General features: G+C 36.8%; 1 protein-coding gene across 2 annotated transcripts in view; it reads right to left on the bottom strand.

The window, feature by feature from the left end:
- Nucleotides 1–395: 395 nt before the first annotated feature.
- The window catches only part of UBE2Q2 (ubiquitin conjugating enzyme E2 Q2), a 62,540-nt gene continuing 47,964 nt past the window's right edge, over nt 396–14,971 (bottom strand). For both annotated transcript variants that reach the window (XM_061394720.1, XM_061394719.1), the window contains 4 exons: nt 8,641–8,689; nt 8,113–8,208; nt 4,137–4,203; nt 396–2,043 (listed from right to left, as the gene is read on the bottom strand). In XM_061394720.1, the coding sequence (XP_061250704.1) occupies nt 2,012–2,043; nt 4,137–4,203; nt 8,113–8,208; nt 8,641–8,689 (244 nt within the window). In that variant the 3' untranslated portion in view covers nt 396–2,011. The remainder of the gene's footprint in view (nt 2,044–4,136; nt 4,204–8,112; nt 8,209–8,640; nt 8,690–14,971) is intronic.

Raw genomic sequence — 14,971 nt, 5'->3', positions numbered from 1 at the left:
ACACAGAACGATCTCAAAGCAGCAGAGGTACTACGCCTGGAGTTTTCCTACCTCTGTACTTCTTGTATGTGAGAAATTGACAATTGTGTGAAGAGGCTATGGGTACACTGAACAGGGAACAGATTACTGTACCTTGGGGAATTAGGAAAGCGATGCAGAAAGTAGCACCTGAATTTATATTAAACAATCAGTGTGGGCAAGGGAAGAGGTTGAGGAAACCCTGAGTATGCCAAGTCTATACACACCAATTCTGGGTTTTCCAGCTTTCTCTTGTGAAATCAATCTACCTTAAGCCTCTCCTCACCCCATCCCACCATATATGATCCTATTCCAGAAACCCAACAGAGCCTATAGAAACTCAAAGAGTATCTGTTACAAAAGGAAAGTGAAAGAGGTTATTTTTTAAATGGTTCTTTATTCATAAACTTGATGCAAGTTTACAAAATTTACTGTACATTGCCAAATAAATCTGCAATGAAAAATAAAGTCCAACCCCCCCCCAAACCAAAAACCAAAGCATGCCAAATGTGCAGCTGTCAATCTGCTAGCCATCAGGATATTAAAGAATTCAATAATGTATTCAAGACTTAGCCTTAGGTTTAAGGAACTTTAATGCTTTAAAGAATTCTGCCTTGTCACTTGTTATCTGAGCAACTGGCAATCCAAATTGTATACAAATTAACCAAGTGAACAAGAATGCCAGAAAATCTTTTTCTACTATCCTCTTAACCAAAATAGGAAAAAAAAAAAGAAAAAAAAGGAAAAGAAATTAAACACAATAATGCAGAAGTGCCAAGTCTTTCAGATGTGGTTTACAAAGTTAAAAACTGAGTCTTAAAGCATAAGACACACCTTTGAACTTTGTAACTGGTTTGTGCAGAAAAAAATGTGCTTCTGGGTTTCTTTTTAAAAGTGCTTAATAACTAGAGTTTACTTTTAAATCAAATTTGGGTATATTAAAAAAAAAATCTATTACCAACCCAACAGGACTAATTCAGGTAAGGCAATAAAATGGAGAGTACACTGATTTGAGTCTAGATTTTATAAAAGAATTAATATATGTAGAATTCCTATTAGTCTTTCAATGTAAAAGCCATTATTATGACTATAGAAAAAATTTAAGTCTCCAAATTAGATACTTTTTGTACTTAACTGCAGTTTTGTTCAAGAAGTCTTTGTGCCAATCACTTTATAAGATTATTAGTTTACAACTGATTGCAACATCCCGTTAATAAAATGGAAACGTAGAATGACTTAGTATTTTAAATAATTCAAGCTCTATACTTCAAGCTCTTCTTCATAAGAAATATTGAACCAACAAGAAGCAGATTCAGCTCAGCAAGACTCTGATGCCCCAGTGGAAATTACTGCGTACAAGCTGAATTGACAGCCTTGCTTTGCTCTGCCTAAAAAGTTCAACTCAATTAAGAGCAAATCTTCGGGAGATAGTTCATATCTTCATAGCCGTTAAAAAAAAAAAAAAAAGTTTAACAGTTTATCAAGTACATTTCCTGTCATTATTTTGGCAATATCATAAAATAGTTTTAACCTGAAAAAGCTACTGTGATTCAGAACACCTTAAATTTTCTAAACCAATATTAAACATTGATTAAACTTTATTGGCTTTAATGGAACAATATATTGTAAATCCTCATAACACACGAGCTCAAAAATGGGAAATTTGCCCTCAAGTCATAACTTCAGTAACCCGATGCTGACTTGTCTGCTTAAGACGTTTCACCTTTAAGAAAGAGATGATTAGGAGTGGCCAGTATGTGTATTTATCAGAAAAAATACAGTAAAGGCCCCACTGCTCAGTCCAAGATACCTAAAATGAGAAAAATGGAAAGGCTGTAACTTATACTGGATCAGTTGACAGATTATCCACTAAAATATCTATTAGCTAACATCTTCGGTACTGCTGTTATAGGGGCACTCAAAGCTTGTGTCTGCATGTTGGAAAGATTTTCTTTAAAGCAACACTGGTCCAAGTATACAAAAGTCAACACATTTAGCCATCTTCCTTTGGAGGGGTGTACCAGCCTGAAAAAGAATGGGAAAAAAAAAGTTAACATATTTTAATTCTTAAACCAGCTAGGAGAAGCGAAGGCAATGGCAACCCACTCCAGTATTCTTTGCCTGGAGAATCCCATGGATGGAGGAGCCTGGGAGGCTGCAGTCCATGGGGTCGCTAAGAGTCGGACATGACTGAGTGACTTCACTTTCGCTTTTCACTTTCATGCATTGGAGAAGGAAATGGCAGCCCACTCTAGTATTCTTGCCTGGAGAATCCCAGGGACAGAGAAGCCTGGTGGGTGCCATCCACGGGGTCACACAGAGTCAGACACAACTGACGTGACTTAGCAGCAGCAGCAGATACTTTCTCTACCCATAATTTTCTCTACTTGTAATTTCCCTGTTTAAACCTTCTTGTAAAAATTAAGCTTATACTTGGGTTGGTAACACAACATTCTGATATATTCACAATAGTTATTTTCTATGAATAAACTGTACTTGAATTTTCAAGGTGAGATTTCTGTATTAATGGCATTTCTACCTAAAGAGAAGAGTGTGGACTATTAGACAACAAACTAAGTTTTATATAGGAAACTGAACTAAAAATAACTGTCCCCCAAACAAAATCCTGGTATTTTAGAGTATGAGGGACTGTCATCAGTGCAATGATGTCATTTTGCCAGTGAGGGTGCCATCTCAGCAGGTGCCCTGATTAAGTGACTCAGCCCAAGATCAGATTTAGCAGCAGCAGGTTAACCAGAATCCATCTCCTGAATCTGAATCTATTGCTCTTTCTTCAAAGCTAATTATACACAAACTTACACATTTTTGAATGCTGACTATAATGTCTAATTTAACAAAAAATAAGAGATAAGAAAAACGTGTTTCTATGCTCAACAACAAGATAAGCTCTCTCTAAAAAGGCAAATGAGACTGAGACAAAGTATTGTTTGGTACGAAGCTGCCCTTCCAACAGTATAAATATACCAAGACTTGTGGAGTGTCCACGTGCTTAATAAAGGAGCATATAGGCATCTCTGGGTCTGTTATTTTAGCGTGCTAGAGATGATTATTATGAAAACCCAGCTTTGTCCTCAAATTTTATCATTTCCCTCTTCAGAAGCTTGAAAATTGTTTTGAATACTATTCTTTCAAAAGTAAGCAGTCACTGCAAAAGCGACACGTTTGCTCTATCACTTAAATGAAAGTGAGCACACACAAAACACAAATATGAAGTCACAAGCTACCACATTCTAACTACAGAACACTTTAGTGTAGATACTCTTGAAGAAAAACTACTTCCTATCAATTAACCTCCTCTGCACAAAAATGCATCCATTCCACTACCCCAGCTACCTTGAATATCAGCACACTTGGTTATTAGGTGCTGCACACACACATAGCTTATCTCCTTCCTCACATTTGGTAAGACAGACATTATACCAACTTTAGAGATGAGAGAACTGAGGCTGAGAGGTAATGGGACTTGCTCAGGGCCCCAGAGCTAGTGAGTGATGCAAATGGCACCTGGTAATAGGTCCTGACTCCAAGTCTACTTCTTTGTCATCTCACTCTTAGAGACAAAAACTCCAAACATGCCTTGTGAATACAAGAAAAATTGAAAATAAGTCCAATAAACTTTTGAAAGATATTTTTTTTTAATTTACAATTCAAATATTTTTAAGTGTAGACTGAAGTTAGAACTTTTTTACTTGAATAAATAAATCTGCACAATTGTCAAAAAGCATTACGTGGTCTGAAAATGGTTGAGCAACTTGTTCATGATCCTGATTGCACTTACTCAGTATTAACAGCAAGAACTCCACCTTTAGAATTGCCTTTAACTCAGTTCCTATCCCAGTATCACACATTTCAAGTGAGTAAAGTGATTCATTCATCAATCTACTCAAAAATGTTTGACTCAGAGATTCCCAGGCCAAGTATTTAGGATACAAAGATTTTAAATGAAGCATGTGTATCCTCAAGTTAAATTTTTTCACTCTGGTAACCATACTTTGTAAGAAATTAAAGCAAAAACAGAAGAATAAAACAAAACAAGTAAACAGTACATTATGTAAAATTTCACATATGGCAATCAATACTTATTGAAGTAAACATACCATTTTTCTCATGTATCTGTACAATGGAATTATAAGATTGCTGGGCTCTTGCTAGATTATATTGATTCTGAAAGAGAATTATACATTTTATATCAAAACTGTAAGTAGATGAAAATCATTACAAATAATTGATGGATTATTTGCATCACTGCTGTACTTAACACAAGAAACCAAGTATTTCCATTTCAAAAATAAATTTCCCAATTTCATTATTCCCAACTATTTTAGAGGGATAACAAAACCAAAATTGTTTTCTAATAAAGATCTACCAAGTTCACAGTTCATTTTCTAAGTCCTCCTGCCACTGCACAAGTACAAGGCTTTATGAATAAAGTTAAAGGATGTTGTTTGGATGCAAGGAGAATGTACATGTACATATATATGTGTGTGTGTGTGTATATATATGTATGTATAACAAGCACTGCTGTAGAGCAGAAATTAAGACATTATAAATCAACTGTTACTTCAAAAAAGAAAAAAACATTTGTATCTAGAAATATAAAATCATAAATGTCCACTGACAGAAAACTCTTCCTTGTAACTTCCATCAAAAAACAAAAAAAGAAAGAAACTACAAAATACTGCCTTCAGGTAAGGAAACATTAGGCTTTAAGGACTATACATATGGATAACAATTTGAGTTAAACACCTGAAGAATGCCCATAAGTGATACCAAGTCACACTACTAAAGGAGTCTTCTTTTGTTAACCTCTACAGATTAGAATGTCTTCTAAGGGACCAAGTTTAGGATTGATTTTATTAATTTTATCCCCATAAGTACAACTTGCCTACATCTTAACTTCCAATTCTCCATCGTGGAGAATTATCATAAGCATTCTCCATAGTGGTTCACATCTATTATGTTATGTCACATAATTTTTTAATAAATTCATAGCATAAGAATGTGTATAAACACATTCCAAATGACAGCTTTCATTCCTACCTGGCCTGCTACCACCCAGTTCCTCCTCTCACCCACCTTCCTTCTTCCATTCGAATAAACTACTCTTATGAGTATCCCTGTATATCCTTAAGATTAAATAAGAAAATTAATGTACAGCCTATTGTTATTAGTCACTGTCCCCTGCTTTTTCTAAGAAATGATAGCATGACTAGAGTAAAAAATTATATCCTCCTGGTTAAATGAGACTTTTATCATTAAGTACTCACTAATGCTTTGTTCCAAAATCACACTGTTTACACTGTTTACACAGCTAAATCAGCTTTGTCAGTGTATACAGGCAAACCTCATTTTACTGCACTTCACTTTACTGCACCTAGCAGATACTACATTTTTTTGTTGCTGTTTTTAACAGTCTGAAGATCTGTGACAGCCCTGCACCAAGCAAGTCTATTGGCTCCATTTTCCCCCAAGAACACTGGCTGACTTTGTGTGTCTGTGCCACATTTTGGCAATTTGAAATACTTCAAACTTTGTCATTACCATGTTTGTTACAATGATCTGGGATCACTGATCTTTGGTGTTAACCACTACAACTAGCTGAAGGCTCGGATGATGGTTAGCATTTTTTAGTAGTATTTTTAAATTAAGGCATGTACATTTTATTTTAGACATAATGCTATCACACACTTAGGAGACTGCAGTACAGTGTAACTGTTACACATACGAGGAAACCGAAAGTTCGTGTGGTTTGCTTTACTGTGACCCTGGCCTTACTCAAGTAGTCTGGAACTGAACCCATAATATCTCCAAGGTATGCCTATACTGGTCTATCTCTATTATCTTCTTCCCTAAAAAAAATTCCATCTCTTTGTATCCTCACATGTTAAACATACCTCTTGTGACAAATTATAATAGGAGATCAAAAAGAATATATTCATAAATGTGTAACTGAGTCACTTTGCTGCACAGAAAAAAATTAACACTATAGATGAACTATATTTCCAAAAAACTTTAATAAAAATAAATAAATACACTTCTTAAAGACCACTTAATTCAAACTAACTGGTAACTTTTGTGCATTTATATTTGTTATGATTTATTTATTTGGATTTGCTTTTATAACTTCACTTTCTGATTTCTATTCCTCACTAAATATGATTTTATTATCTCCTCCTGGGATTCAAATAAGACATGTTTTAGACCTCATTCTGATCTGTACCTCTTAACTTCTGCTGTACTATCTATTCCTGGGTCCCTCTGTGCAACATTCTGAGTTATTTCTTCTAATAATTCTCTCTTCTGATGTCCAATCAGTTTCTCATTTTAACATTCTTCATTTCTATAGATTCTTTTCTCTGATCACTAGATATTACACATAAGGATTCATTTTCTCACAATTTTAATATCTGCTACTTCCAAAACTTCAAGTCTTTGTGACCCTGTGTCTCTTATTTGTTTCTGCCAGTTCTCATGTATGTTAGGTTGTCTACTTGGGTGCTTGTCATCTTTCACTGTCAAGTGAAAAAGCTGGCTTAAAACTCAACATTCAAAAAACAAAGATCATGGCATCCGGTCCCATCACTTCATGGCAAATAGATGGGGAAACAATGGAAACAATGACAGACTTTATTTTTGAGGGCTCCAAAATCACTGCAGATGATGACTGCAGCCATGAAATTAAAAAACACTTGCTCCTTGGAAGAAAAGCTATGACAACCTAAACAGCATATTAAAAAGCAGAGACATTACTTTGCCAACAAAGGTCCGTCTAGTCAAAGCTATGGTTTTTCCAGTAGTCATGTATGGCTGTGAGAGTTGGACTATAAAGAAAGCTGAGCACCTAAGAATTGATGCTTTTGAACTGTGGTGTTGGAGAAGACTCTTGAGAATCTCTTGGACTGCAAGGAGGTCAAACCAGTCCATCCTAAAGGAAATCAGTCCTGAATATTCATTGGAAGGACTAATGCTGAAGCTGAAACTCCAATACTTTGGCCACCTGATGCAAAGAACTGACTCATTGGAAAAAGACCCTGATGCTGGGAAAGATTAAAGGCAGAAGGAGAAGGGGATGACAGAGGATGAGATGGTTGGATGGCATCACCGACTCAAAGGACATGAGTTTGAGCAAGCTCCGGGAGTTGGTGATGGAGAGGGAAGCCTGGCATGCTGCAGTCCACAGGGACACAAAGAGTCGGACTTGACTGAGTGACTGAACTGAACTGATCTTAATCTCTGAGAATCTTATAGTCTTAATTCAGAAATCCTTTCTTCTAAAGAGTTTTGGCATTTGCTACTGATGAGAACTGTGGATACAATTAACATGAGACCACTTTAGTCCCCTTAGAGAATCAATTTTCTGCTTCCTCTGTGAGTTAAGATTCCAGTGAGCTTGTGATTTGATGTGCAATACAGTAAGAAATACTTACTTAGATTTAGTACTATTTGGATAGGTATTTAATACAAAATTCACAAGGAATTTTAGGAACATACAGAATTTTTTTTTAAAATGTCAGGTAGGGATGATTTCCATCACACACTTTTCCAAAATATACTAACTTCAGAGTTTGTTTTGGTCTTAAGTGTCCACAGATAACTATAATTAGACATGAAAGATATTTCTGATATAGTAAGTGAATAAAGAACAGAACACGGTGGGTAAGAGCAGAGATTAACGGCCAGAACGTCTGGTTCCAATCCTCACTCTCCACCCTGACCTTAGATGAGTCACCTAACTTCTCTGTGCTTCAGTTTCCTCATCTACAAAATGAGGACAATAATAGTACCTACGTCTAGGTTATTAAGAGGATAGAAAGTTAATACCAATAAAAAGTTTAGATTAGAGCCTAGCACATATATGCTTACTAGGAGTTAACTATTACAATGGGATTTCAATTTGGGGAAGCATGTAACTACATATAATTTTTTATTCACTAGTATACATAAACCAATAATAAATTTTAAACCATAGACATACTTAATTATAGTAGAAATAACAAAGACTAAAAGAACAGGTAGAAGCTTCGTAACAGGAAAAGTATCTCATAGTTAATGCAACATTCTTAATAAAAGTACCTTATTTGCTCCAAACTGCACTCTGGCTTTGCCTTTAACTAAGGTGGCATTGATCTGCATGATAACCGATTCTATTGAATAGGCACTGCTCCAGCCCTATAGAAAGAAGAAAACACTCTCTAAAACACTGTGGTATTCCTGATTCTCACTCAGGAAAGCTTAAGAAAATGGCATATAACAACTTAGTAGTATCAAATTTATGTTAAGTTTGTAGTCAAGGAGTAAAAGTTGGACCATTTCCAAAATCTCACAAAACAAAGAAAGCTGTGTTGTAAGAGCAACAAATGAGCAAATTATAACATACATCACTCTTATTGCCCATTCTAGCATAGATTAAGCACCAAGTACAATGTCATTTTACTGGTTTAAATAGCTTTCATTATTAAAATAGGTGCTATTAGCAAAAAAAAAATTATTTTAAAGTGGGTACTATTACAAAGAGCTCTCTGTCCACTTAGAATCTAATTTACATAATTAAAACACTCTACAGAGGTTGAACTACTTGAGTGCCATAAGAAAAACAGTCACCTGTTTTGTGAGTAGTTCCATGCACAGTGCTCCACCACCCAACACGTACCTTAAAAAGAAAAAGGAATCATACAAAATTCTCTAGATCTTGGTATTCTTTCTTCAGTTTTTAAAGTATCACTACTAAGAAAGCATGCATACAAGTAAAGATTAAAAGATAACATGCAAAAATGAAAATAAGTTTTTAGGGTTACAGAACTATGGGTAATTCTAAAATTCTGATGTCATCATCTAAATGTCTCTTTTTAACTAAATAATGGTTCTTAACAACAGAACACTTGAAAACTTTTAAGGTATCAGAAACTAAGAACTTAGCCCTAAACATTCCAGAGAATGGGGGCAGGAGAAATCTTCCTTAAATGGTTTTCAACTGTTCTACTCATCTTAAAAGATTTCTCCAACATCATGTTAAATAGCCAAGAGCTTTTCCTTTGACAGCAGTGATGATTTTACCCTATCTATAGTAATGAACATCTGCATTTATAGTTAAAATATTTCTCATTCTGTTGTGAAGATCAAATGGTTCTGACCAGGGAGCCTCTCTGGAGCTCCCCTATTTCTCTTTCTAGTCCTGAGGACTCTTCTCTGAACCAAGGACAGCTACAGGGGATTTCATTAGAAATCTCCATTAGATCTCCCTTAGAAATCATTATTTAGATCAAGATTCTTCAGCCTTTGACATTTTCTCAAAGTAACTCCTCCTTTAATGTTAAACTTTAAAACACATTAAATACCATGCCTAAAAATAAAAGGAATGGTAATTACAAAAGAAAAACTGTGGCAATCTTGAAAACACAAAAGGTAGGACCACTGATTAGGTCTATGTGAAAACTGTGTCCACCACACGTTCTGTTTGTCCTCTGGGACTCTGCCCATGCCTTTCCCTTGCCTGAGATTCCTTCCACTGCCTACTCTCCCAAATGCCTGTTCTTCCTCCTGCCCCATAAAACTTGCCAAGACCATTCGAGCCTGTAAATTTTGCATTCTGGCTAAGCAAATGAATCCTTGTGTTGACTAAACAAAGTAACAGAGAAGTAAGGAATCTAAAAACTTCTACTGTAGACCACTAGTAATAATAGTTACAGTGGAATTACTCACTAACAGAAACTAGTCAATAACTCTCCCCTATTCTGGAGAATGTGGTCCACTGGAGAAGGGAATGGCAAACCACTTCAGTATTCTTGCCTTTAGAACCCCATGAACAGTACGAAAAGGCAAAATGATAGGATACTGAAAGAGGAACTCTCCAGGTCAGTAGGGGCCCAATATACTACTGGAGATCAGTGGAGAAATAACTCCAGAAAGAATGAAGGGATGGAGCCAAAGCAAAAAGAATACCCAGCTGTGGATGTGACTGGTGATAGAAGCAAGGTCCAATGCTGTAAAGAGCAATATTGCATAGGAACCTGGAATGTCAGGTCCATGAATCAAGGCAAATTGGAAGTGGTCAAACAAGAGATGGCAAGAGTGAATGTAGACATTCTAGGAATCAGCAAACTAAAATGGACTGGAATGGGTGAATTTAACTCATATGACCATTATATCTACTACTGCAGACAGGAATCCTTCAGAAGAAATGGAGTAGCCATCATGGTCAACAAGAGAGTCCAAAATGCAGTACTTGGATGCAATCTTAAAAACGACAGAATGATCTCTGTTCGTTTCCAAGGCAAACCATTCAATATCACAGTAATCCAAGCCTATGCCCCAACCAGTAACGCTGAAAAAGCTGAAGTTGAACGGTTCTATGAAGACCTACAAGACCTTTTAGAACTAACGCCCAAAAAAGATGTCCTTTTCATTATAGGGGACTGGAATGCAAAAGTAGGAAGTCAAGAAACACCTGGAGTAACAGACAAATTTGGCCTTGGAATACGGAATGAAGCAGGGCAAAGACTAATAAAGTTTTGCCAAGAAAATGCAATGGTCATAGCAAACACCCTCTTCCAACAACACAAGAGAAGACTCTATACATGGACATCACCAGATGGTCAACACCGAAATCAGATTGATTATATTCTTTGCAGCCAAAGATGGAGAAGCTCTATACAGTCAGCAAAAACAAGACCAGGAGCTGACTGTGGCTCAGATCACGAACTTCTTATTGCCAAATTCAGACTTAAATTGAAGAAAGTAGGGAAAACCACTAGACCATTCAGGTATGACCTAAATCAAATCCCTTATGATTATACAGTGGAAGTGAGAAATAGATTTAAAGGCCTAGATCTGATAGATAGAGTGCCTGATGAACTATGGAATGAGGTTCGTGACACTGTACAGGAGACAGGGATCAAGACCATCCCCATGGAAAAGAAATGCAAAAAAGCAAGATGGCTGTCTGGGGAGGCCTTACAGATAGCTGTGAAAAGAAGAGAAGCAAAAAGCAAAGGAGAAAAGGAAAGATATAAGCATCTGAAGGCAGAGTTCCAAAGAATAGCAAGAAGAGATAAGAAAGCCTTCTTCAGCAATCAATGCAAAGAAAGAGAGGAAAACAAAAGAATGGGAAAGACTAGGGATCTCTTCAAGAAAATTAGAGATACCAAGAGGACATTTCATGCAAAGATGGGCTCGATAAAGGACAGAAATGGTATGGACCTAACAGAAGCAGAAAATATTAACATAAGAATACACAAAAGAATACACAAAAGAACTGCACAAAAAAGATCTTCACAACCCAGATAATCGCAATGGTGTGACCACTGACCTAGAGCCAGATATCCTGGAATGTGAAGTCAAGTGGGCCTTAGAAAGCATCACTACGAACAAAGCTAGTGGAGGTGATGGAATTCCAGTTGAACTATTTCAGATCCTGAAAGATGATGCTGTGAAAAGTGCTGCACTCAATATGCCAGAAAATTTGGAAAACTCAGCAGTGGCCACAGGACTGGAAAAGGTCAGTTTTCATTCCAGTCCCAAAGAAAGGCAATGCCAAAGAATGCTCAAACTACTGCACAGTTGCACTCATCTCACACGCAGTAAAGTAATGCTCAAACTTCTCCAAGCCAGGCTTCAGCAATACGTGAACCATTAACTTCCAAATGTTCAAGCTGGTTTTAGAAAAGGCAGAGAAACCAGAGATCAAATTGCCAATATCCGCTGGATCATGGAGAAAGCAAGAGAGTTCCAGAAAAACATCTATTTCTGCTTTACCGACTATGCCAAAGCCTTTGACTGTGTGGATCACAATAAACTGTGGAAAATTCTGAAAGAGATGGGAATACCAGACCACCTGACCTGCTTCTTGAGAAATCTGTATGCTGGTCAGGAAGCAACAGTTAGAACTGGACATGGAACAACAGACTGGTTCTAAATAGGAAAAGGAGTACGTCAAGGCTGTATATTGTCACCCTGCTTATTTAACTTATATGCAGAGTACATTATGAGAAAAGCTGGGCTGGAAGAAACACAAGCTGGAATCAAGATTGCCGGGAGAAATATCAGTAACCTCAGATATGCAGATGACACCACCCTTATGGCAGAAAGTGAAGAGGGACTAAAAAGCCTCTTGAGGAAAGTGAAAGAGGAGAGTGAAAAAGTTGGCTCAGAGCTCAACATTCAGAAAACGAAGATCATGGCATCTGGTCCCATCACTTCATGGGAAATAGATGGGGAAACACTGGAAACAGTGTCAGACTTTATTTTTGGGGCTCCAAAATCACTGCAGATGGTGACTGAAGCCATGAAATTAAAAGACTCTTACTCCTTGGAAGGAAAGTTATGACCAACCTAGATAGCATATTCAAAAGCAGAGACATTACTTTGCCAACAAAGGTTCGTCTAGTCAAGGCTATGGTTTTTCCTGGGGTCATGTATGGATGTGAGAGTTGGACTGTGAAGAAGGCTGAGCGCCGAAGAATTGATGCTTTTGAACTGTGGTGTTGTAAAAGACTCTTGAGAGTCCCTTGGACTGCAAGGAGATCCAACCAGTCCATTCTGAAGGAGATCAGCCCTGAGATTTCTTTGGAAGGAATGATGCTAAGGCTGAAACTCCAGTACTTTGGCCACCTCATGCAAAGAGTTGACTTATTGGAAAAGACTCTGATGCTGGGAGGGATTGGGGGCAGGAGGAGAAGGGGACGACAGAGGATGAGATGGCTGGATGGCATCACTGATTTGATGGACGTGAATCTGAGTGAACTCCAGGAGTTGGTGATGGGCAGGGAGGCCTGGCGTGCTGGGATTCATGGGGTCGCGAAGAGTCGGACATGACTGAGCGACTGAACTGAACTGAACTGATCCTGGAGAATTCAGGCAACCATCTCTCTTACTTTCTTGTCCCAACTTTCGGGAACTTTCAAAGCAAAAGTTTAATAGGAAGAAAAAACCTCTAAAAAAATTAAATCAGGAAGGAGAATCATGAGATTTTACACTTTGCAGGGGAGGAAAAAATTGGGAGACTGGGATTGACATACACACCACTCTATATAAAATGGATAACTAATGAGAATTTACTGTATAGCACATGGCACTCTACTCAACACTGTGTAATGCCCTATATGGGAACAGAATCTTAAAAAGAGTGGATGTATATAAATGTATTAATTGATTCACTCTGCTGTATAGCAGAAAGTAACATAACATTGTGAATCAACTATACACCATAATTTTTTTTTTAATAAAAGATAAACTGTGTATATTCTCTTATGTTCCTAAAACTCAGAAATTTGTCTACAATTCTCTGAATCTCCCACTGGGCTGAAAGTGTATCTTGCATATTTAAAAATCTTGCAGCTTTAAATATGCATTTGCTGATTTAACAGAATTACAAGATACAAGTTCTCATTTGATTTTGATTTCTCCAAAACCACTCAAAGTCTAGTAATCTGTTAATGAGTTAACACCATTCTTGGTCCTTACACTTCAGAAATGCTAAAGAGAAACTTATTTTAGGAAAAGGACATATGTAGTTAATGCTGAGCTACCAATTATCTAATCACCACCTTCCCCTTTAGCACCCCACTCTTCATTTTGGGGGTGGAGAGTCTTGTCAGGAGAGAAGGGAAAGTTTTCATACTTGTAGATTAGAAGAAAGTACATTTTCTACAAGCACATTCTAACTATAAAAGTGTTTGATATCTCAACACAAGACAGAAGGAGTTCTAGTATCTATACAAAAAGTGAGCTAAGCATATATTAGTGCATAATAAACTTTCCTTAGTGTATACAATTACTAAATTTCTTTTATATATACCACCAGCAGCATTTACATATGAAAAAAAGTCAATTCTACTTTTGTATTGCATCATTTTATCAGCATGTGTTCTAAGCTCCTATTGTTCTTAGGGTCCAAACAAAAAGCTCCTGCAGAATATTGAGACAATGCAAGGACACTAGGAAAAAAAATAATCTAAGGGTCATTTACAGATAAAATGCCATATACATATACATGGGCACAGTAACATTTTCAGCTTAAAAAATTTTTCAGTTGCCAAAGTTATATAGCAAACACTATCCTAAGTTCAGCCTCTTCGGGCATTAGTTTATAAAATTTTTGTTTTACTAGGAGGTTCTTGCAAGAATGTTTGCCAGCTAACCTCCCCACCCACAATCTAGGATGATCACTTAATTGCTATGAGGGGACAACAGATACCAGTACTTAAGTGGACAACAAATACCATTAATCATGCAACACTGATTCTTGCAAGGATCCAAAAAACAGATGAGAAATAAAATTTTATATTAAGTCAAATTCTTGATGATAATCTCATTTTTTTAAAAAAGGCAGGCTTCCAACACAATACTCTAAAGCAGTTATCCTCCAATTAAAAATAAATTTTTTAAAAAGGCAGATTTATCAGCCTACATAAAACAGTCATGATCTTTCCCTTTGTTGAGGTAAGGAAAGGGGCCATGGATAAGACCAGAGCCCTAAAAGAGCAATAAAGTTCTGGCATTTAAAACCAGATTCTTAAAATAATGTTCCCTCAATACAGACAAAAAACCCATGGTCATATAGAAGTAGAAGTATTCTCTTTGTGAATGACTGGGACACAAACAATACCTCCTATTATATCAGCCAATAAAGCATCTTTACAAAGAGCTCTCTAATAATGTATTGTATTACCGTCAAATAATCTTTCTGATTCTCACTACACTGTACCCTGGACTAAGCAAGAAAGACAGCCAAGTTTTGATGGCTCAGTAAAGCAGCTCATAAAACACCAGTGGATTGGAAATTCTATACTACCCTAAACTGCCTATTTACTGTATTTGCCTACAGCTTGCTAACTTATTATAACAAAGCTATAAAGCTAAAGGCAAAGGAAAGATACACCCATTTGAATTCAGAGTTCCAAAGAATAGTAAGGAGAGATAAGAACGCCTTCCTCAG

Source organism: Bos javanicus, chromosome 21 (assembly GCF_032452875.1).
Source record: "Bos javanicus breed banteng chromosome 21, ARS-OSU_banteng_1.0, whole genome shotgun sequence".
NCBI lineage: Eukaryota > Metazoa > Chordata > Mammalia > Artiodactyla > Bovidae > Bos > Bos javanicus.
Note: the sequence above shows the minus strand (reverse complement) of the source record. Positions and strands in the feature narration are given on the sequence as shown.